At 30.9% G+C, this 25,221-nt stretch overlaps 2 protein-coding genes across 2 annotated transcripts in view; one reads left to right on the forward strand and one right to left on the reverse strand.

Annotated features, from left to right (window-relative positions):
- LOC148620738 (glycerol-3-phosphate acyltransferase 3-like) lies at window positions 1-23,773 on the reverse strand. Its single transcript, XM_088574495.1, has 15 exons — window positions 23,598-23,773; window positions 22,387-22,480; window positions 20,602-20,744; window positions 20,031-20,073; window positions 18,734-18,788; window positions 13,579-13,644; window positions 12,867-12,941; window positions 12,167-12,256; window positions 11,202-11,292; window positions 10,261-10,376; window positions 9,413-9,468; window positions 8,526-8,611; window positions 7,181-7,309; window positions 6,759-6,838; window positions 1-1,492 (listed from the first exon to the last, which is right to left on the reverse strand). Exons 1-15 carry the CDS (start codon window positions 23,739-23,741, stop codon window positions 1,405-1,407), a joined length of 1,356 nt encoding a protein of 451 aa, XP_088430621.1. The 5' UTR covers window positions 23,742-23,773; the 3' UTR covers window positions 1-1,404.
- Window positions 23,753-25,221, forward strand: part of LOC148620739 (uncharacterized) — a 7,007-nt gene continuing 5,538 nt past the window's right edge. Inside the window, exon 1 of the mRNA XM_088574496.1 lies at window positions 23,753-23,891. Coding sequence (XP_088430622.1) covers window positions 23,757-23,891 — 135 coding nt within the window. The 5' untranslated portion in view covers window positions 23,753-23,756. The remainder of the gene's footprint in view (window positions 23,892-25,221) is intronic.

The following is a 25,221-nucleotide window of genomic DNA, read 5'->3' on the forward strand; positions in this document are numbered from 1 at the left end:
AAAAAAAAAAAAAAAAATGTATCTTACAATTGCTTGATAATGTCATTGTAAGACAAGGTCCTCTATTGCTTTAATGAGTATCATCTGTAACCAAAATTATTACGAATTTTGGGTAAATCCTGTATTCCTACATACTTTATGCCAAGTGTGAACCATTTTGAAAGCTAGCTATCTACTGGATCCAAGTTTAGTTTCATTGTATTACATCTTCTCCTAATCACATTGTACCAATGGTTTCAAATGGTTTATTCAGCAGATTAATTTATTAAATAACCATTAGAAACTGAAACACAACCAATTTCACACCATAAAATCTTAATTGACAACAAATTTTGCATTGACAAAAAAAGATTTGACAACAAAAAACATCTGAACTTATTAAATTCCATTGGTACTTTTTCTCTTTTACTGACATTTATGCCTCCTCCAATCAATTTGTTTCTAAAGTCTCACTTGTCTTTATTTTAACATCTACAATGCCATTTGGTTTCTGAGGTCTCATTTCCATTTCTATAAACTAACATGGTTTATTTTTTTGCTACTACGGTCTCATTTGTTACATTTACTTGTGCTTGGCAATAATATGAGTAATTATATTATTATATTATTTTCATGACATTTGTTTTTGAGACCCAAAAGAAATAAAATTGTTAAGTATGTTTTTGTATAAGAATCTGTGCAATAACAGTTTACACAATTGTACAAAACTTTGTGCAAGTTGGTTAAGCAATCATCACATTCAGATGACTTCCAGTAATTTAGCCCTTATTCCACCACAGACCAGAGGGTGGTCAAATAAATCTCAGCTTTCATGTAATTACTGTAAAAAACATGTCAAATATAAAAAAAAATATTACTGTTGATTAAATAGAAGAGCTGAAATAATGAAATTATCTCCCTTGTCTAAATCTTTAATTCTAAGCCCACATCCTATTTTGAATTTTAAAAGAACATTAGGAAAAAGACGAGCATAGCAATTTTATCATTTTTTATAGTTTTCTTCAAATCGTCTTTTCCTTGCCATCACCAATCAAATAAAAATTAACATTAAGCATTTCCATAATTGAATCAAAATCATTGGAATTGATTTCAGAATATACTATTAGCCATTACCAGTAAAAAATTATTTACTTGAAAATAAATCATTATTTTTAAGAACACAGTCTATCATGAGGTGTACCTCTTACATCAAAACATATATTACTTTTAGCATCATACAAACAAAAAAATTCCATCAATGGATGGAAAATAACTGGCAAGTATCAAACTTTCAACAATGCACCAATAATCTGTTATCATCAAACACAAATAGTCCAGCAATCAAAAACCTTCACATCACACCTTTAGCCAACATAGAAATACATGTATATCACATATACAAAATATATAAACAATTCTACAGATTCATTCTACTTTAAGTAGCTTGCTGTATTCTTCTTGTGGTTTAGAAATCCATTCTTCCTTTACTTTATTTCTTTTGAGCATACCATCCCTGTAAAGAATACATTCTTAATTAAGGAAAAGGAAAAAAAAGACATGCCTTGGAAAATACTTATATAATTAAAAGGCAGTATCATTGAGGCCAGTTTCAGGCCCAATACTATGAAATATTTCAAGAAAGGGTTCTAATTGTATTTCACACTGAAAAACCATGAAAGTGGTTATTTTTTACAAGAGCTAAATTCTGCAATTATGAATGAAAAAAGATCCAATTTCAGCGATTTGATATCATTTACAGACAAAATAGCAATTCAAACCTTTTGATATTCTAGGCTATTTAAACCTTTGTCTATACTAATTTTGATATTCTGAGCTATTCAAACCTTTGTCCATAATAATTTTGATATTCTGAGCTATTCAAACCTTTGTCTATAGTAATTTTGATATTCTGGGCCATTTAAACCATTGTCTATAGTAATTTTGATATTCTGGACTATTTAAACCTTTGTCCATACCATACTAATTTTGATATTCTAGGCCATTCAAACCTTTGTCCATAGTAATTTTGATATTCTGGGCTATTCAAACCTTTGTCCATAGGAATTTTGATATTCTGGGCTATTTAAACCTTTGTCTATAGGAATTTTGATATTCTGGGCTATATAAACCTTTGTCCATACTAATTTTGATATTCTGAGCTATATTAACCTTTGTTCATAGGAATTTTGAAATTCTGGGCTATTCAAACCTTTGTCCATACGAATTTTGATATTCTGGGCTATTCAAAGCTTTGTCCATAGTAATTTTGATATTTTGGGCTATTTGAACCTTTGTTGATAGTAATTTTGATATTCTGGGCTATTCAAACCTTCGTCCATAGCAATTTTGATATTCTGGGCTATTTGAACCTTTGTCGATAGTAATTTTGATATTCTGGGCTAATCAAACCTTTGTCCAAAGTAATTTTGATATTCTTTGGCTATTTGAACCTTTGTCCATAGGAATTTTGATATTTTGGGCTACTTGAACCTTTGTCGATAGGAATTTTGATATTCTGGGCTATTTAAACCTTTATCCATAGGAATTTTGATCTTTTGGGCTATTTGAACCTTTGTCTATAGTAATATTGATATTCTGGGCTAATCAAACCTCTGTCCAAAGTAATTTTGATATTCTTTGGCTATTTGAACCTTTGTCAATAGGAATTTTGATATTCTGGGCTATTTAAACCTTTGTCTATAGTAATTTTAATATTCTGAGCTATTTAAACCATTGTCCATAGTAATTTTGATATTCTGGGCTATATAAACCTTTGTCCATAGTAATTTTGATATTTTGGGCTATCTAAACCTTTGTTCATAGCAATTTTGATATTTTGGGCTATTGGAACCCTCTACTTGACTCTATTTTTTACCTAACAGTTACAGTTCTTGTCATAACAGCCAAGATATTTTACCATTTCTTTTAAAATGTTTGCATTTTTCTGTCTACTTTGTATAGTTATTTTTGTTAGCAACAGCTGTCATAATCATAAGTTTACCCATGCTAAAATTTGGCTGCATATCCTTCATTTGTTGAATTATTGATCAAACTGACTTAATTTTCCCAGTTTGCAACAAAAAAAAAATAGATAAAATTGACATACATGTGTATGTTTTTTTTCATCATACACTAAGGCAAAAAAACATTTTCTTTTCCTGCTACCAGCAAGAAAAAAATAGGGTAAGATGTAGTGAAATTATTTTTTATTCAAAAACATATTACATTGAGTTAATGGGAAAACAATCTTGACTTTAACGGTGCTTGAGCCAAAACAGCCACAAAATGTTAAGGGTAGGCACAAAAAACTAAAGTAAGGTGGGTAGCAGGAAACAGACATATTTTTTTTGGCATAAGAATGCTTCAGAAAAGACCAAAGTGGATTGTACATCATGTAACACAGATTAATAAAGCAAATTTTAGAATAATCCTCCTTAATTTTTATTGTGACCAGCCATCCCACACTGTTTCCTGCTAAACTGTAGTGTCATTGTCATTTTTGAATCAACCATACAAAAATGGATATCTAATGGAACCTCAAATGATACTCTGCCATGCTGTGTAGCAATAAATCTATGCTAATTAAAATCAAATTGTTGGTTAAAATTCTTCATGTTGAATTGAAAACCATAACAGGGGATAGCAAAGTTTACTACAGCAAAACAGAGAAAACTAAAAGGGAGATTGCATTGAAATTCTAACTTGACACATTTTTTAGAACTAAACAATAGTTCAATGTTTGAAGTAAAAAACACTCTGATCAGTTTTTAAGTTTCAGTCACTGTAAGAATCGGGCAGTTTGTAAAACATGATATGAAAAAAAAACACAATTTTAAAGCGTAATTTGACATTTTGTAACATCAGAATCAAGATTTTTCATATCATCTTGGTAAATTGAGTTATTATTTCCTTGAAATACTATGAAAAAAACATTTCATTTTTCTAACATTCTATTTAAAATTTTCGGAGCAAAGTGATGCTGAGATCACATAATGGTAAGCATCTTTGAGTGAAATTATATTGTCAGATTGGTGGGTTATTGACATGCATGCTTCTGATAATTCCATTTTGCCAGATTCTTACAAATACTTACAATTAAGTACCCATCTGGAAATCATAGGGAAACAGACAGCCATATACTGGGCAATTATAATGGTTGACAACACTTCAGCACTACATATAGTAGGGAATGATATGACTCAAACCTAATTCAGAGGTGCATTCATTCATGTTGTAGGTTTTTCTCGTTAATTTTCAAATTAAGAAACTATTGCCAAGTAAATGAATAGTTCTGTAATATTAGGATAAAATGAACGCATTTCAACTTCCTTTTATACAAAAATATTTACTGTAAATGTATTGATATTTCACTGATTCTGTCTAGTGAACTTATTCACAGACATCAACTTTGCACTTCCAAAAAATGATCAGCATCATATAGTTTTAAAAATCAATTTTATGGGTACTATTTTATTGTTTTCTTACTGTCCACTGCATAAATAGAAATTTATAACTACAGTATTGTCCCTGCCCCTTTTAAGCTGACCTGGCCAAAATGGCCATGTGAGCTAATGCCATCACTTTGCATCTGTTGCAATCCGTTGTCATTGTCGTCTGTCATCAATTTTTCATAACTCTTCTCCTCTGAAACTACTTGACAAATTAAAACCAAACTTGGTATGGAAGTTTCTTAGGGTGTTCTGCATAGAACTGAAGTGGAGATTTTTGATCTGTGGAAACACATTGCTGTGGTTACTAAAATAGAACATAGAAGTCAGACAGAAGTGTTTCACATATATCTCCAAAACCATAGGTTTAACCAAATTCTGATGGGGTAAAAATTTTGTGCATGATGAGACCTATTTCTGGTCAATTTTTTGTTTTAATCAATTAAGTTGGAGTTAATGTCTTTTTTTTAACGTTTTTTCTCTATTCTTAATGTTATTTCTTTCAAAAATCTTCTCCTCTGACACTACTTGACCAATTAAAACCAAACTTGGTATGAATGTTCCTTAGGGTGGTCTGTATAGAACAAATGTGGGGATTTTTTATCTGGTCACATGGTCACAATTACTAAAATTGAACATTGGGGTTTGACAGAAATTTTTTGCATATATCTCCAAAACCATTTCTGATGGGTAAAATTGTTCAGCATTATGGTGAAGAAAAAGCCACCTAACAAACAATGCGTTTTTAGTCTACATATGCTATACTTTCACATAACAACAACCTTTTCTGCATTCAGATTTGCACTTTTTAGAAAATCATACATTTATCTCCCACTAAAAGCAACCAAATGAAGCCAAATCAAGAAAGATAACTCTTGCAAAGTGCAAATGTCATGTACAATCTATATAATTTTCATCTCAAAAGCGCAACAACCAAATGAAAAACTAAGACTGGTTACATGATCAGTTACTGTGTCTGAACAAGAAATAAAACTGAAGTTGGTGGGTTTTTGACATGCATGAATCACCTTCTGTATGATTTTTAGAAAGACTGCTACTTAACACACTTATCAGTCAAAATCTTCATCCTAACATTAATATTTTATGATTGAAAAACTGAGCTGAAATAATGAAATTATCTCCCTTGTCTAAATCTTTAATTTCAAAAAGAGTGATTTTAACCAAGTAAAATTGGCTGGAAATTTCAAAATGATAAAAAGGGTCTGGTTTTGCAAAATCTTATGTTCATAAGCTGATATAGATTTTTATGAGTATAATTACAGTGTAGGATAAATACTCAGTTAAAATAGTTCTTGAAGATAAATGCAAATTAACTTTCGGACAGGTTTAAACATTAGCGAAAAAGGTGAAATGGAACAAAACTTGTAAATTTACTATGTATCAGAAATCTGTTGTAAATATTAACATTCAGTTTCTACATTTTGGGAAAAAAACAGTTCTAAATAATATGGGAAGCACAAATGTATGATTACAGTTTTATTATACATCATGCTATCTATGAAAGTTTGTTCATGCTACAATTTTCATTAGAATCAAAAAACTCCAGTGCTAACAGCACTTTAACTCAAAGTATTTTGCTGTTTTTAATATCATTTCTTTGAAAAATTTTCTCCTCCAAAACTACTGGACAGAACTTAATGAAAATTGATATGATTAGGAGTGAGTGTTAGGAATTTTTATTATCCAAGGAAGAAACATGATCACTTTAACGAAAATAGAATGTTGCTTATCAAGCCAGGTGAGCATTCAAGCTCATTTGAGTCTCTAGTTTGAAAGTCAGAACCCATAAAAAAATCGTTAAAAAACAATATAAATGCACAACTTATCTCACTTATATATATACAAATTATGAGCTTTCATCCCAACCCTATGAATAACACACAAAGTATAAGAGCACAACTAAAGTGAAGGTTAAAGTCCAAACAAAAACAATGTCTTACATGGAAAGGGGAACACAATGACACAATAACGTTGGATTACAACTAAGAGAAACTGTATTGTATTATGTATTAATAGACTTGGATGTGTCAGTTGTAGATTTGACTATTGACAATCAAGTGATATGTAAGCAGAGCCAGTAAACGATTATTCATGACCATCAAAACAATGTTGACAAGGACAAATCTTCATTTACAGTACAGTTATCTTCATTCTAATGCAACTGTTTAAAATGACATTTGCACATGAGGACAAACTTTGAGGGGATCAATCATGGAATGTATTCTTTAAAATTTATGATTTTATCCAAGGACATTCAATGTTAACATGAAAGTTGCATTAGAATGGGATTTAATTTATTCAGTAACTCACCAATCCAAGTCCGCAAACCCTCCTTGTCGTACTATGGCTTTTTTAACTCTACTTGCAAATTGTATAGCATTTTCATTCTCCTTTATAAAAAAACAAAAAAGCTATATTTAATTTTAAAAGCTCAATAAAATTTAAACTAAATATTTGAAATATTGTATTGTCTGAATATAGCTCAAATATTGCTGCTCGGACGTTAAACCCCAACAAACAATGAAATATTGTATTTGTCAGTTTGTTATATACTATTGCTGAACAAAGGAAGTTGATCTGGTGATAATAAATACCGTACCATTCCAAATTTTTGAAGCAAAAAGGGACATAACTCTAGAAATGTATAAACATAAAAAAGGTAATTTAAGGTCCACAATATTATGAAGTGATTTTCTACGTTATGTGGCAGATGTTTTGAGATTAATTTATACCTGTTTATCCATAGGAGGTAAATACCAAACATCAGCTACTAATGCCCAGCTTGTTAATATCTCCCATATATGTTGTAACATGCCCATTTTACTGCTGTTCCAAAATGCATCACCAAATCGTAAATCGTACTGAAAATATAATATATATAATTTAATTAACATGATTATATACAAAGTAACAAAAAATTAAAGATGTCAAGTCAAAAACAATTGCAATTTTTTTTTTATTACTGCAAAAAAAGGTGTCAGTAAATTCAGAAATGATTACAAAAAATGTGACTGATTTAAAAGAGGTAGACCTAGGGTAAGGGACACAACTCTTACAAATCATTGGAATGTTTGTATTTAGCAGTTTACATCAATCTCATGTTAGCATCAAAGTAACTTGTACTGATTTCATTCTATTTCAAAAGAAAGCTTGATAGGCTTCGGTGAATTTGAATATGATACAAACATATCACTAATTTTAAGAGTTATGTACCTTACCCTATGACTACCTCCTTAGATTGACAATAATTTAAACTTGCAATAAAATTTTTAATACAAGTTGGGATTTTTTTTTTCAAAATTGCAAAAATTACTGCAAGCAATAATTTTTGAATTTTCACTATGTAAAATTACAGTTAAAAACATTTAACAAGTGGGATTTTTTTATTTCATAGCAGAAATTATCACCACAATTTGGTCTTTTACAATACATGTACTGCATAAAATGTGAACAGTGGTTTCTTAGTTTTAAGTAAAGTATTTAAAGCATAAGTGCAATCTGATATTAATTAATGTTTTGGCGACAGAGAACCACTCATGTCAAGGGTTACATTCAGCTTTTCAACTTGTAAATCAGATGTTTTAAATTTTATATAAAATAAATGTGATTAAGAGTTACAAGAGCAGTGTTTAAGGTACCCACATTCGACAAAAAATTATTTTCAGTAACAGTGACCTTAATCTTTGAACTACTGAACTCATAATCATGTGGTTTTTTTCATTAGAGGTTCTATCAGCACATTTTTCATTTAAATCATAATTTTCTTCGCATAACAAACACTAGTAAGGGTACCTTGATCTTTGACCTGCTGACCCCAATATCTATATGTGCTTCAACCTGCTCAAGTTTGATTAAAATCCATCGACCCAAATAAGAGTTACATGGCAGAAACAAATTAAGGATGGAAGGAGGGGCAGAGAGATGAATAATCCAAACTCTATAGTCTTCAAGGGATAACAAATTTGTTAACAATAATGATGCCTAACATTTACTGATTGTTTTGTGATGTACAAATATAAAATATAAGTACCTAGTGTCTTTTGTACAAGCAGAGAAAATGAAAGAAATTGCACATACTTTTATAGCAACAGGGTATATTCTATCACTATTCTCAAAACTGCCTTTTTTAAACATCATTACTGAAGTGTTATTAATACATGTTCCTGAAATAAACAAAAAACAAGAAAGACACAGATTAGTAGACCTTGAGTATCAATTTATCATTTACCATGTTGTTGTATGTTACAATGTACATTCCTTGTCATGTACTTTATGTTTTTACATGATAGGATTTATCAATACAGTGGATTTCATGTGATCACATACCTGTTAACTACATATTCCGGTCAATCCCATAAGAACTCAAAAAAGAAACATTTCCCACATAAAAAATTCCTCTTATTTGCATAAATTTTTTTCACAATTAGCTCAAACCTGTACCTAAATGGGTAAAACAACATAGCGTTTGAGCGAAATACTTCAATTTTCCTAAGAAATTTTTTCTGTTCTTTGCCTATACACTATGGCAGGAATCAAATTAGACAAGAGAAAAGATTATCTCACTAAAACATTGAAAACATTGGGTATTTCACTTAAAAACATTAGGTATTTCAATAGTGGTAATTGCATAATTTTTTTCTGACAAATGGGCTTTGTCATTAATAGGAAACCACTGTATTGTACAATAACTTATGAAATATTCCTTGGTGTGTATCTTTAACATGGACAAATGAAAGGGCTTGAAATCAAATTATGTTTATATTTTGCAGCAGAACATCTAGCTGAAATCATAGATTTTGTTTTACTTCTTCAATATATCTGTATGTAAATAAAGTTCATATACGGACAGATATAGCAATTTGAAAGAGAGAAGTATCACTATCATACACAATTAGTAAAGCCTTGTAAGTGACATAAAAATAATTCAGATATAATTCACCCCTATGTATTCGAGATGATATTACCTTCTGGAAATATCAATATTGGTAATTTATGTTTGTCGTCTACATGCTCCCGTAACCTGAAGAAGAAAAAAAGAGAACAATGTTAACCATATGTCTTATTAAATTATGACAAAACTTCTGCTAAATACTGTAAATGTATCAATTTTTACAGATTGCAAACATATTCTTGGGTATAATTTTTCACGGTTTTCAAGAAATAGTTAGCTTAATGAAGTGTTAAAAATTAATTCCAAGTGTACTATTTTTCACACTTTTCAGTCCATCAGGCAAAAAATTAGTACAGCACAAAAATTAATACTTTCACAGTACATAAATGTATTTCATATCAGAAAACTTTTTCAGATTGGAATGCCTTACTTAATCAATACTAAGCTGAAACTTGTATAAAAAACAATAATAAGAGAGTAAACATTTCATTTTTTATGCCTAAATTTTTTCAAGATTTCAAAATCTAACCAATGGTTTAATTAATGCCAAGTGCCTTAGATATAGAGTGCTTTGAAATTTACTTCTCTTAATTTTTAACCAAAAACAGTTCCTGTGAGTTTACATTTCTCTCAAAGGAACACTAAAACATTTTTTATGACTGTTCAACAGCAAAATTTTATTTCAAAAAGTTTTTGATATAACTCAGCCCAATTAAGACCTCAAGTCCTGGCCAGCTAAACAATAAATCACAAAATGTGCTGTCTCCTTTATGGGGTTTACATCTCATAACTCAAGAAACGGAAAATACAAAAACATGATGAATCAAATAGGATAAGACTTTTTGTACTCATATGGTGACATTTGAGACACCACCCCTGGTAAACAGTTTTAAAATATGTTTAAAAATGAAGACTACAAACCTCTTAGCGACTATGTGCCTGTCTCTAACCTCTGACCTCTCAAACCAGATATGTGAGGTAGCTCTGGACAAAGCTCTCTGGATAATGCCCAAAAATCCACCTTGTGCTTGTCCAACCTAATGATTAAAACAGAATGGAGTCTATGAAAATAGAATGAAGTTAACCAAAACTGAATGGAGTCAATCAAAATAGAATGAAGTCAATCAAAATAGAAAGGATTCTATGAAAATAGAATGAAGTCAACCAAAATAGAATGGAGAGTCAATCAAAATAGAATGGAGTCGAAGTCAATCAAAGTAGAATGGAGTCAATCAAAATAGAATGGAGTCGAAGTCAATCAAAGTAGAATGGAGTCAACCAAAATTGAATGGAGAGTTAATCAAAATAGAATGGAGTCAATCAACATAAGTATTTGTGGATATAGATAAAGATACATACTGCTAGTAATACATGTACTGCCAAAACATTTTCTTTTTTTTTTCATAATAAATAACTAAGGTTTACAGTAATTTGATTTATAAAAAGTAACATTATCATGGCCATTGTTAAGGTATTAAATAAAAATACAGAACTGTTTCTTGATTCCAGAAACTACTTGCAGCATTAGTCTACAGATAATTATATATTGTATGAATGGTCCACGTGATACTGGAACTTCCAGCATAACTGGTATTTTGTCATAAACAATCAACAGATGCTAAAATAAATAGAAGCAGTAAAGATGGGCTATACTATCTTAGAATTACTTCTCTGAACATTATTTTTGTCATTACAATGTAATTACTTACATTAAACCTTTTTTTTCAGTAGACAGAAACAGACATGTAGGCAAAAACTAATACTTGCTGACAGGAAAAAACTGTTTTGAAAAAAGTGAGCATATTCAAAATTTAAAAAAAACTTGAATAGTAATTTTTTTCAAAATTCAATGACCTACTTACCATAGCATAACAATTGTCACATGACAACAAGATGACATCAATGGGAGATGTATGATTGGCTACTACTATTCCATGTTTGGTACGGTTTTCTCTGCAACAACAAAAAATGGTTTATAAAATATCATCGCAAGTTTAAACAAAGAGTTTACTTTAAAAATTCTTAAAGTAAAATTTGTTTCTCAGGAACAATAATGCTTCCACTGTAAAATTATTATTATACCATATCGTATATTTAGGTTATAATAAACCTTTTTTGTACATGCATTATAAGTTTACCCTCTATCGCTTACCCTTTTATCTACAGACCAATAAATCAAATACCCTACATCCCTACACAGAACACACTTGAAGTATATTTAAAATATAAGACATAACGAATATGACATGTCAAAATTGGTGCCAGTAGCCCATGGGTTGATATAGGAGTCTTGGGTTGATACGGCATGTGATTCATATTTTGGCATGTAATGTTCAGTATCATACACCAGTATAATTTGACTTTGGCTGCTTTTTTTCTCAGTTTAGTAAGGCTTTTTGTTTCTTTAAGACATTCTCTCTTTCAACAATTTCTCTATCATTTAAACATCAGTATCAGACAACTGATTTCCTTGTCATTCATTGAAGACCCATGGGTGGCCTTGAGCTGACATTTTTCATTCCACTGGGGTTGTATTCACTTTTCACTATCAGGAACTTGTCTTAAAAGTCTAACTCAGCAAAAAGTAGGGCATAAATGGAACATTAAGTGATACCCTACCACATTATGGTGAAAAATAGGAATGGCAAAATGTTCAAATAGACCTTATTTGAAAACAACACAAGTTATCATCTGGAAACTGTCGGGGAACAGACAGACAGACAAAGGGACAAGTACATTTTCACAGGGTATCACATATTACCTTGTCACCTTGTGTGGTAGGGTATGAAAAGAAGGTCATTCAGTATCAGTAAGTGATGTTACTTACTTGTTATGAAAAACAACATAAGCTGAAACTGCTCTAGCTAAAATTCTGTGAGACATTAAACTGATATATTCATTCAAACTCCTTTTAAATCTAGAAGAAATGAGAAAACATCATTAGATTTCTGTTGCTTCAAAATTGGTTAAAAAAAATTGTGTTCCATGATCATTCTAGTTTTTGAAAATGAAAAGGGCATTCATGCAATCAAAAGAACATTTGCTGACATTTAACTTGTTACATTTGGTATACATTTTATTCGAATCATTTGAGTATGTAATACATCAAAGCACTTGCAAAACAAATTGAGAAGAATTTCTAATTACCGAAGGAGATCACTCTCAGTCAGTTACAGATGATTTTGAACTTGTCTAATATATTCATGGTGACAACTTTTTGTATAAGTTTTATACAAATTATTAAGTATCATCTCAATAAGCAATTCAAACTTTTCAATGAAGTCCAAAGAAAAAAAATAATTGGACAGAAAATCTTTGTTAAATAAGTAATTTTGATTTTCTCAAGTGACCACACGCAGCAAAACGGAAGAAATCAGACATTACTTTTGGGTAAATTTTTTACTTTCCTCTCTTTTGTGCTGAATTTTGAAATTTTCTAATTTTCAGCCAGCAAAAATGAAGGAAAAATTCATAAGTACATGTATAATTGTCATTATAGACAACTATTATTAATATATCTAACTTACTGACTTCTTGGTAAATATCCTATAAATGCAGTAGACATAATCAGCCACAATAATCCTATAGAAATTATTATCAACCTACAAGAATAGTCAAAACAAAGTAATCCATGTGCAGGTATTTAAATTTTACTACTATGAGTATACAATTAAAATGAATGTTCTTTGTAGAAATGACAAAAAATATCTCTTACTGCATGCAGTTGATTACTGTATTTCAAGTCTTTAGAAAGAATTTTTGGAAGTTCGAATTATCAAGGTTGTAGAAATATAATTTCAGAAGTAAAACAGTTTCTGATTGGATAAAAAATTTCGTTTAACATGACCAAATTTTGTAATGACTGATGTCATCAAACTTTTTTAATAATTTACTGAATGAATTTCAGTGCTTAAATTTAATTATAAGGAATGACTGTAATAAAAGATTTTAGTTTGTTAATTCCTCGGCACATCAAATATTTCATTCTAAGATAATAGTATTACAAAGAAAATCATTTCACAAAAGTACATATAGTGTCATATATTTTTTATGTGCAGTGATTTCTCAATACATTTACACTACAAATACATTTTATCTACAAATATCCAAGAACAAATAAATACATAAGTGAAGGACAATTTTTTTCTCAACAAGAAATTGAGAAAAAAATATTAGATTACATGTACTATCGGTAACAGCGGTCCATACATTATCAAAACACAAGGTGTTTTTTCTTACCTTAATGGGACTAGAAAACAATATCTAAACACAAATCCAACACACCATAAAATAGTCAAACGCACACTGAAATAAACAAAATTTTTGTTCATAATAATCAAACAATTTATGAAATTGACAATATTACAATCCACAATCATAACAATAGTAATGGAAGTTTCCCTCAATTTTATCAGTTGTAATAATAGTTACGAGATAGTATGATTTTCCCTCAATTTTTTCAGTTGTAACCATAGTTACGAGATAGTATAATTTTCCCTTAATTTTAACAATAGTAACAGCAGTTTTCCTCATTTGTAACAATAGTAACTTGAGATTTCATGAGTGACTGGAGTTTTCTTAAATAATAACAATGGTAACTGAAGATAATTTACTAAACAGCATTTGATACTTCAGAACAGATCCGTGTAAGAGTCAGGAAGGCCCTTCAGTAATGGGGATACACTTCTACATATTTATGGGGAAATCTTTATTGCTGAAATGCATTAAATACACCTCAGAAACATTCCCTATAATACTGCAGGTCAAGGAAGACATAGAAAGATTTAAATGCATGAAAGTTTGTCGAAAACACTACAAAATTTTACTGGCACTTTTACATCTTATTTGTCAGTTGAATTATCTCTTCTTTATACAACCTCAGTGCTTATATTCGTGTCAACAGTAGTTTCTAGCTGCTTTGAATGCTATTCAACAATGAAATAAAATTATAATTTTACACATATCACCATCTATATGATTCTTAACAATAATTAATTGATTGATACGTGACTGTGGTTTAACATCATATAGCAGATATTTCAAGTATTTCAGAAAGGGAACATTTGCGCAATCTATCAGACCCTGCTTGTTACTGCAGGGCTGCCAAGCTTACAAGACTCAAATGTGTTAGATTTGGCAAAAGTTTAAAAGATCATAGGCAAAAAACAATCGATCAAAGAAGATCAAAGGCAAAAAACAATCGATCAAAGAAAAATATCCCCGAATCAGGTTCAAAATGCATAAGATTGGACAGGCATGGTACTTACATTTAATGTGCTAGCTCCCAGAACAAATAGCCTGAGAACAAGCATGTGACTTTATTTAGACACATTGTTCCGATTCCAAGCCAACCAGACATCACTCTATCTCTGATACACTGCATGTTTAGCTCAGAAGCAGTGAATAACAATTTTAAAGTCTTAAGTAAACTAGGCTGTGGTTGAACCCATGACCACTTGCATTGTGGGCAATAAGTTACAATGAAGCATTAAGATGGTCCTAACCAGTAACTTACTTTGTGTTAAGATTGCTGACACCTTCATACAGAGGTATCAATCCCAAAAATACTTCATTTCATGCTTCTGACATACATATATATATGTATATATATTGATATTGGCATTAACCTATTATAAAATTTCATAATATAATTTTCCACCATATATATGTATAGGTTATTTTTTATTTTCCAATTACCAGTGAAACAAAATGTATTATGCAACACAAAAAATACATTAAGCTTTTACATAAAATACTTGATTACAGTAATAAGCATTGTTTTTTTCCATTCACACATTTCACAGAAGGTTTTAATATTTTAACATTAGATCTAAAATGGAATTCAATGATAAATGCCCATGCTATTAGAATAATGTAAAAATGAAGAGATTTTTTTAACAGTAAAAAATATATAAGCCTGCTGATTTTATCCAAGCTAAGCATAAATGTTAAAAAATTTGGTAAGTTTTATACCAACAATATAACAGCTACCTTTAACTATTTGGCCTACATGTATTGCCCATGTCAAACTTCAGGAACAAGTAAAGAGTTTTTGTGATTTTTTTGTTGTTTTTTCTTATCTACTGGTATTTTAGCACTTAAGGAACAGAATTTTTCAACCGAGAGACAATTCAAGATCACAAATTCCTATGTTTAGCTGTGCAATCTTTCCTTAACACACTAACTGGTCCAGACAGAACATGTGAATTTTCCCATAAACAATTGGCACAATAACATTAGGAGTTAGAAATTTCAAAAATCTGATCAATGGATGTCTGATATTTCAATATCAGGCATGAAGCATAATTGGTGACATTAACATGTGTTGCATTCATTGATGCATCAAAATAAGCTATAAAATTTAAGTCCCTGGTGACATTGATGCACCAATATCAGCTGTAAAATGTAGGTCCCTGACCGCATTGATGCACCAATATCAGCTGTAATATATAGGTCACTGACCCCATAGATCACTTCAAAACAAAACATTTAATAGATTAACAAACTCAAAGTGAGCAAAAAGGATCAAGCATTAGATATCTTCATACATGATTAGGGGATATCTCAAACACCCTTGGGTAACACATGATAGATCTTTCACTGTACAAAGACTCATAAAATACTGATCTATATAATATCAGGTGCCTGAAATTTCCCTGCCCTGCATAGATGTACAATTCTGGATCTTGTCTTCACATCACCCATTTTGTCTTTATTTTTCTTCAAGTCAAGAAGTTTACAAACTTGGATACAAGTACAATAAGAGCAGTGGGAAAATGGCAATACAAGAGATTTTTTCTAATCTGATTATTTCTTTTTTTGATAAACAGTGCTTTTTTCCTTCAAGCTTGTTGTTGAATATTTCTCTATCTCTTGTACATGACAAGATAATCAAAAATATTCACCAAAACATTGGGAGTGATTGTAATTGTATATCGGTCATTTTCTTCAGAGATCATTCTATTGAAAAAGATGTCACATAACAACAGTGTGTAGTCCCACTACTACAGTCTTTGCCCAACGAAAGTCGCCCACCAAAAATGTACATTAAAATGGCAAAAATGGATTACCGATAAACAGAATAATAGTTACATGGTTAGATTTAGATACTGACAATATTATCTATATAATTCCTAAAGTATAAATATTTTATTTGCATTAATTAATATTCCATTTCATAAGAAAAAAATACAAGTGTATAATAGTTATGGTTTCCATGCAAACAATACATAACATGCATCTAAATGACAAACAACAGAAAATTCTTTTGCAATTTAAAAAGTTTTTTAGTAGCAATGCGTACCAAAAGGAAATAAATAAAAAGAGAACCCAGTGTACAACAATGCCTACCTCAAGTTCCTAAACATTTTAATGTTTAAAATAAGGTCAGAATTAATAAGTGAACAAACTAACAAATTGTACATTACAAACACTGGGTTTGATATTATACACAGGCAAAAAATATTTCATGTGATTTTTACACATGTTTTACGTGAAATTAATCTAATTTTTTACTTGAATTGAGCAACTAAAATTTGCGACTGAGTTTATGTGAAATTTATTTGAATTAAGCTTTCAAAATGAATTTTGTATTAATTTTATGCTAAGAGCCTGTCTTGGCTAACAAATAACGGTAATACCCAATACTATATGTACTGCTACATTAGGTACCAAGTCATAAAGCACCCTCCCTAACATTGGGAAAACATAATTTGTTAGCATTAAATCTTGACTTTTTGCCAATCCTACCCCAACAATTTTCTTCCCTTGCTTCGCTCAGCCTTTAATTCTATTTACATCACAACTAATCTGAAATACAGGATCTGTTAATGTGCATGGACTAAAACATGTAAGGGCTAGTGGTTTTAGCATGGGGATAATTTTTTTTTCTCTTAGCCTTGTGGACCAGTGTGCTATAGTATACCCAGCAAACCCTATTTAATCATTAAATTCTATATACTTTGTCAGTGTATAGACTATGCATGTGATGTAATTAAAAATAAAATTTGCACATGATTTACAACAAGAGGCTCCCAGGAGCCTGAATCACTGACCTGGTTGAATTTCAAGGGCAATAAATTAAACAAGAAGTTGCCCAACAATTTTGACTCAAGAAAACTTTGATAGGACTAATCATAAGGATCATTTCAGCAAATGAAAGTTTAAATCTATCACCATTTTCAAGACACTGGCTGAAAACTGTAAAAAAAACCTGTCATTTTCCCCTGTCAAGGGCAATAACTCTTATAAGGAGGCATCTGACAACTTTAATGCCTGAAGACTTTTGTAGTTCTAAAAATAAGGATCATTTTAGCTATTGAAAGAATTTGGCTAAACCTAATGGTTTTGGAGATATATGCTAAAAACTACTGTCTGACCCCTATGTTCTATTTTAGTAACAGTGGCAATGTTTTTCGACGAATCAAAAAACTCCATACCAGTTCTATGCAGGATACCCCAAGGAACATTCATACCAAGATTAGTTTCAATTGGTCAAGTAGTGTCATAGAAGAAGATTCTTGAAAGAAATAACATAAAAAATAGCAAAAAATGTTGAAAATGGGCAGTAACTCCAACATGGCTTAACGGATTAAAATGAAAATTTAACCACAGATACATCTCATCATGCTGAACACTTTTACCCAGTCAGAATTTAGCTAAATCTAACGGTTTTGGAGATATATGTGTGAAAAACTAATGTCTGACCCTATGTTCTATTTTTAGTAACAGCGGCCATGTTTTTCGACAGATCAAAAATCCCCTCAACAGTTCTATGCAAGATACCCCAAGAAACATTCATACCAAGTTTGGTTCAAATTGGTCAGGTAGTGTCAGATGAGAAGAGTTTTGAAAAATTGTTAATGATGACAATGATGACGGACACCAAGAGATGGCAATAGCTCACATGGCCTTCAGCCAGGTGAGCTAAAAAGAAAATAACTACATGTATTTTAAATGTGTATCATTATTTCATCTATCAAATGGTCCTCCATCTACTAAATAAAAAGAAACAATGAAACTATAGCACAGTTTGGCTTTTCCCATTAATGAAATTTATATTGTATACATACCAGTATTACGAAAGTTTGGATAATAATGCACATGTGTAATAAGTAATGATGATTTGTCACAGTCTTCATAGCTATCTTGTTAAAATTAGACCTACTATCTTTCAGTATTCTCCGGTTTCTCCCTTCAAGAACAGCTTTCACAATCATGAAAGCTGAACTCTGATTGAATGACCAGAAAGGTCATCTAAACAGAAAGTAGAGTTGGGTTTTTTGTAGTGACAGAATCAAAAAATAGGTAAATCTTATTTGAATTATATTTTTTCACGGAAAAAGCATATTCAACCTGAATCAAAGACAAACTTGGGTTACTAGAGTTATCTTACCTGATGAATTGATGACCTTGAGTAGTTCTTGTTAAAAAATTCCATGACTTGAGCTCTAAAGAAGGAGAAAAATATATACATGTACTTATGTTATATTCTTGACTTATCTATGGATGTTAGTTGCAAATCTTTAGTGTTGAAGAACACAAGCAACCATGGTAAAACCAAAACAAATGAGACAGAAAACATGCTTGAACCTGTGTCACAATCATATGTCTCCCAGCACATTTCTTCAATATACACATTTACAATAGGCAAAAGTTTAAAAAGTTTTAGACTACACTAAGTAAGTCAAATTTAGCAACCCGGTGCCAGTTTTACAAAGAGTCATGTGAAAAAAATTGTAACAATTTTTTAAATCAAAGTATATTCCCAAATATACATTTCTGGTGATATAGGAAGAAAATTTTGACAAACTAAATAAATCTGTCCTTCAGTAAAAATTGACACAGATCATTTGTGAAGCTACCAGTGCAACCAAAGAATCATTTAAGTAGTGATTGAAATCTGGACGTAACATTACCCTGCAGCTTACATGTATCTAAGGTACAATACAAAAAGACTGTCTAAGACAAGCTTTTGAACAACCTAGAAGTTAAGAAAATTAAATATGTAATGGAAAACTGACACATTTTGGTTATCAGACTGTTTTGTAATGAGTTTGATGCAACCAAGTCTATTTTCAAATGCAACATCTTCAAGTAGGGATACATGTATTGCTAAAATTTTGGTTTTTTTTTTATAATCCACTGATTACCTTCTTAAATATTCTGTACAATGTACAACTTTATCTCACCCTTTAGAAAAGCTTACTAAATGTTGATACATGTAATGTTTGTACTTAAATTGAAAAAAGTAAAACTATACTTGAGCTACATGTACATGTATATACTGGTACTATTTTGAACTTAGCACAACATGAACATCTCATATGTATCAACACTAAATCATGGTCTTCTTAACATTTTTTCTGTTTTGTTTTAAACTGTGAACAATGGCTCCCTAGTGATACCCCGCTTTCAATCATGATACATGGAACATTAAAGTCCTTGGTAAACAGTCAGTTTTTGTAGATTTTTTTCAAAAATATATCCCACCATATGGCATACCTACAGGAAGAATGTGTTAAAATTTCAAGCCACTGTGATGAGTAGTTGCAGAGAAAACTGTGACAGAAAAAAGTGTTATGGAAACATGGGAGTACAGACAAGGATAAAACAGTATACCCTCTATCCTTAAGAAGACAGGGTATTATGATAACATTATCAATTATAATGATGATGGTTTTAAGTTTTACCTTCAGCTGTAAAACATTTGGTGACATCATCCTCAATGACTGCCTAAAAAAGATCAAATAAAGACAATATCAGGATAAAATTTTATAACAGTGATTCCACTTGTTTACTTGTTCAAAGAGTTTTATAAGAGCTACATGTATTATGTGATATTTTTTTCTAATCTGAATTATTTAATTTATATGTGCAGGGAACAATTTACTGATAAATAAATCCAGGGCTTCCTGAGATTGAGGAGTGTAGGCATTCCAATGCCATACGAAAAATATGTATCACAATTCTAAGATTCTTATTAATCGACTAGGTTTTTCATATCCTTAGCAAATCACTCAACTATCCTTTTTGATTTGGTAAATCTGAAGTGTTTTCTCATAGCTAAATTGAATCCTACATATAAATACTTAGTATTACTACAAGAGATTTGCCATTACACTATTCTTCACTTCAGTTGCGCAATATGAGGAATAGGATTGGAATCATTGAAATGAATCTGGTGGAATTATTGTGATGTACTGGTTTGTTGTAGCACAATCACTAAGACCTGTAAGATATTCTACAAAAAATAGTTTTTACCTCCATGCCACATTTTGCAAAATACATGACATCTGAAATATGAAATTCCTTCTTTAAATCTCCAAGTTGTAGATCTTGTCTTGCTGTATGTATCTTCAACCCATCTAATGATACTGAGATGTCTCTTCTAATCACTCGTTTACCTGATAAATAGAAAATTATCAAAGTGCTGTTAGCACTGGTGGTTTTTGATTCTTGTGAAAATTGTAGCATGAATAAATTTTAAAAGATTACATGTCAGATGTAGAATAATACTATAATCATAAATTTACATTTCCCATATTATTTAGAACAGTTTTTCCTAATATGTATAAACTCAATGTCAATCAATACTACTGATTTTTGAAGTAAAAAGTCAAACAGTATCCAACTTCACACACATGTACAATTTATTTTCTATTTCACCTTTTTCCAATTTTTTTAAACCTGTCAAAAAGTTAATTTGCAATCACAGTCAAAAGTATTTCAACAGATTATTATCATACACTGAAATTATACTCAAATGGAATCTTTATAAGCTTAAGAATATAATTTCCTTGATCAAAACATGCAAAATAAGATTTTTAAACTAGACACTTTTTACCAATTTGAATTTACCCACCAATTTCACTTAGATAAAATCACTGCTCTTCACTTCCGATTTAAGAATCATAAAATATCAATGATAGGATGGTGATTGGCTGTTAATTGTATTAAATGGAACATGAATAGCACATCTAATGCTTCTAGACACAGCACTGCAAGAACTTCATTCCCCAAATGCTAATTTATAACTAAACATCTTTCAAGACCAATAAGAAGTCCCTCAAACCTTCAGTTGATTTGAAGACTAGATCTTAATTTTATTTGCAGAAATAATAGAATATTATTGAGCTGATAATTACCAGAAACATATTTACATGTTATTAAAGATGTATTGAATGACAGTGTTCTAGAATTTTTCAGAAATTGAGGTTTCCTCAGGAAAAATCCATATAAAATCAACTTTCCCACAGACAATGACTGCTTTCCTAACAAAACAAATCCTTACAGCATATGAAATTTTCAACTTGCCACGGGAAAGTGTAACTAAGTACCTAACATTCCCTGACCCAAAGTTCACATGCCCCAGGTAATGGGAAATAGGAATCCTAGAACACTGGAATGAGATAAAAGGAAGTACATTTGGACTATACTTTTGTGTAGTGTTCAGAAACAGTAGACAAGTTCCAAACATAAATTGGTGACATGAGGTTTTTTTATCCTTAAAGATTTGAAACCCAAAAATATGTATCGAAACCAGGAATGGCTGTAATTACAGGTATAATTGTATTCAAGTATTAATTGATTTCATAGTGTTTTTTCATGTAATTCATTATTAATCCATAACATTTGACCTCAACAACAGTTTTGTTATTTATTCTGGTGGTACAGAATAAATTGAAAAGGATTATAGGAAATGTAAGATCAAAATTTGGTTATTATAATCGTAACAAAGTACATTTTGTATTCCTACTTTTTGTTAACACATGCTACATGTACACATGTACAGGTATTCTCCTTATATGTACGTGTAAGTGTCATATAAGAAATGAAATAATCCACAGGCTCAGGTTTTTATCATTTTACCGAGGTTTTATATTATAAGTTGTTATTTCCATCTCTATTTACATGCAGATAAGAGTAAAACAGCTGGCATCAGTGTAAAAGGCCAGTCCATGGTAAAACAAACATTAGCTTGTGTCTGTGTGAATTATTTCTTAAAACAGATATGCAATTCTTTTTTTTAAGCTGTTCAAGAATTACCCTCATCATCCTCAACACCACTATCCTCAGCTTCCTCATCATACTCCTCCTCCACAAGTTTCTGTTGCTTCTGTTCAATTTTGTGTTGTCCAAACTACAGTAAAAAGACAAATCATACCAAATAATACTGTTAATTTTAAATTTATTAAAACTGATATCCTCATGAAAAAGAATGAATCTTTAGGTAAAGAAGGGAAACAATCTTATCCTTTTCAGTCTAGGATCCCCAACTTTTATCACACATTTGTCATTTAAACCAATGAGCACTTCTCACCAACAAATAGAAGCAAATCTCACCACCTGGTATTTTGTACTATTTCTTGAATAAAAAAAAGCTTTGATAAAACTTAAAAGTACTGATAGATACATGTAGAATACATGCTGATCTACATGTACATTATAAACAAGACAATGTATTTCATTCTCATTTTCCATGTTTTATTGGTTACATTTGTACAATATTCATAGTAAGAACTAAACAACTCAGCTGATTTGGCTTTTATGTAAAAAGTCTGAATCAATCAAAGAATTCAGAAGTTATATGCTACTGTACTGCCATCAATTTCACAAAGAGTTGTATTAAAGTGTAAAATTGATTGGAAGTTATGGCTTCACAAAGCTATTTTCTGTTGTAAGATCATCACTTAAAATAAACTTTACACTTACAATTTTTTGTGATATTGACACCAGTGCCCTAACTTGGCTTCCAAATGATAGAGAAGTCCATACATACCATTTAGGGAGGTTGGTAGTGCATTTTAACAATATTCTTGTGCGGGCAAAATTTTCAGTTTTGAGTCAACTTTAACATCTGTAATTTTAAAGGTAAAGAAATAATTCCGTAAGATGGAAAAACAGGGGTTTTGGGCACATGAATTTACTCCAACTCCTGTGAATCCATGATTGCACAACAAAACATATGTAACTACAGACTAAGATTTGGTCCAAGACTAATTGGGGGCATTAACTTATGTTTCTTCAGATCATTTAAGATTTCACCTATCAAATATTAAGTTTGTTTTCTAACAACTGATTTTTCAAAGAGCATAAGATAAGAACAATTCTTATCCTGGCAATAGCCTATATGAGTATACACATTTTATACAAATACATGTACATGTAGTTGAAGGTGTAACTGTATCATGAATTCATGTACAGTAATGATATCCTGAGGGCTGAATAGTGAATCACTGAATGAGTGAATAACGCACCTCAAAAACTTTCAACAGAAACTCTACATATTTCTTTCTGAGACCTAAAGACTGTCCTAACGAAGCCAAAACTACAACTAAAAATAAAATAGAAGCAAGAGGCAAAAATAAAATCGTAATCGTTGTTATCAGCAGTTGTTCCATTTTATAAGCTTTTTAATGACACTGATGACACTGATTAATCAAGACCGACCTAGCGCTTGCTTGAAAAGTCAAGGTCACCTTTCGGCCTTAGAGAACATAACGATGGCCACAGCTCTTGCAGCTCCTAAAAATGTGTCTCCGTTGATACGGGTATATTTTTGCTATGTTCCTAATTTCTAATTCTAATACTTTATCATTCATTTAAGGTATCATGACAGATATTCCTAAAATAATGTTTCGTATTGACAATTGTTTTATTTATCCTGCAGCATGCACACCGGTTTGTGTGATTGACATTGAAAATAAATGCTTTGCATAATCAAAATAGTCCGAATTTCCTCTAACCGTGTGACTCTCGTATTTTTTACTTGGATACTAATATGCCAGGTTGAGGGGTCAGAAGGATGTGCCATAATATAAGTTAAAATCATGGAAACAATGTCCTCGCAGCCTATGTTTTTCTGGTTATCATTCGTTCGGAAATGTAGCATCCCTAGTTAAATTTTATCAGTAACCAGTTCTAATAATACGAAAATCATACATAATCGATGTCAGTTTCTTATTTAGAATTGCTTATTAATTTCCGCATCCAGTATTTCGTTAAATTTGGAATTTTATTTCTGGGTTTAAAAGAAACAAGAAACCAACACCACAGCAAATAGTTCATACCCTCAAACAAGTATTTTTACATACCAAAATTTTGTCTGAAAAAGTCTTGGCTACTAGCTTTTTTTTTCTGGGCTAATTGAGTTTATAGTTTTGTAGCCCAGGTATACTGGCCTCAAAAAGTTAATCTTGACCCCTGCACTGTATAATGAAAACAGAATTAGACTCTATTCAATTAAAATTTGTTACAACTCTAAGGAAAAATCACCTGATGAAGACTGTGCGGAAATCCCCTACTGCTCTGAAGCTACTGTGGAGTACCACTTTTCAAAAGCTTTTCACACATTTCAGAAACCTACCTAGTTTGATTCCAGGTTAATTTTTTCTGTATGCTGATACCATATTCTTTGCAAGCAGGTTTTTTTTTATAGAAGTTCTTATCATTTTTACAAAAGAGGCTTTGTGATGTTGACATTATGAATTGTTTTACAAAGTTCAATTCTGAACATCATGTAGAAAAAAACATAAGATGTGGTTAGAAAAGAAAACATCAATACAACAATATACACATAGTTAATTTTAATGGAATCACTCATATAATGTATAGATTGACAGCCAGGAGGCAATAAATTTACCAAAGAGAGGTAACTTAAAGTTTTTACATGTGAAATTGAATGTGTGAGACAAGAGTCACTGAGTAGGGGGAGCTTGTTACTTATGTAACTGAACAGCAGCATAAAATAATTTTTTTTTTGAAATTATTTAAAATTCTATCAGATTCTAGTCTTTACTCTTTCAAAATGTGTCTGCTCCATAGGGGTGTAAAAATACATTTTTTTCTCAAACGATACATATGGCAATATTGGATATGTTT

The sequence above is a fragment of the Perna viridis genome, chromosome 3, assembly GCF_037379345.1.
Source record: "Perna viridis isolate PV_CMFRI_1.1 ecotype Kerala chromosome 3, ASM3737934v1, whole genome shotgun sequence".
Lineage (NCBI taxonomy): Eukaryota > Metazoa > Mollusca > Bivalvia > Mytilida > Mytilidae > Perna > Perna viridis.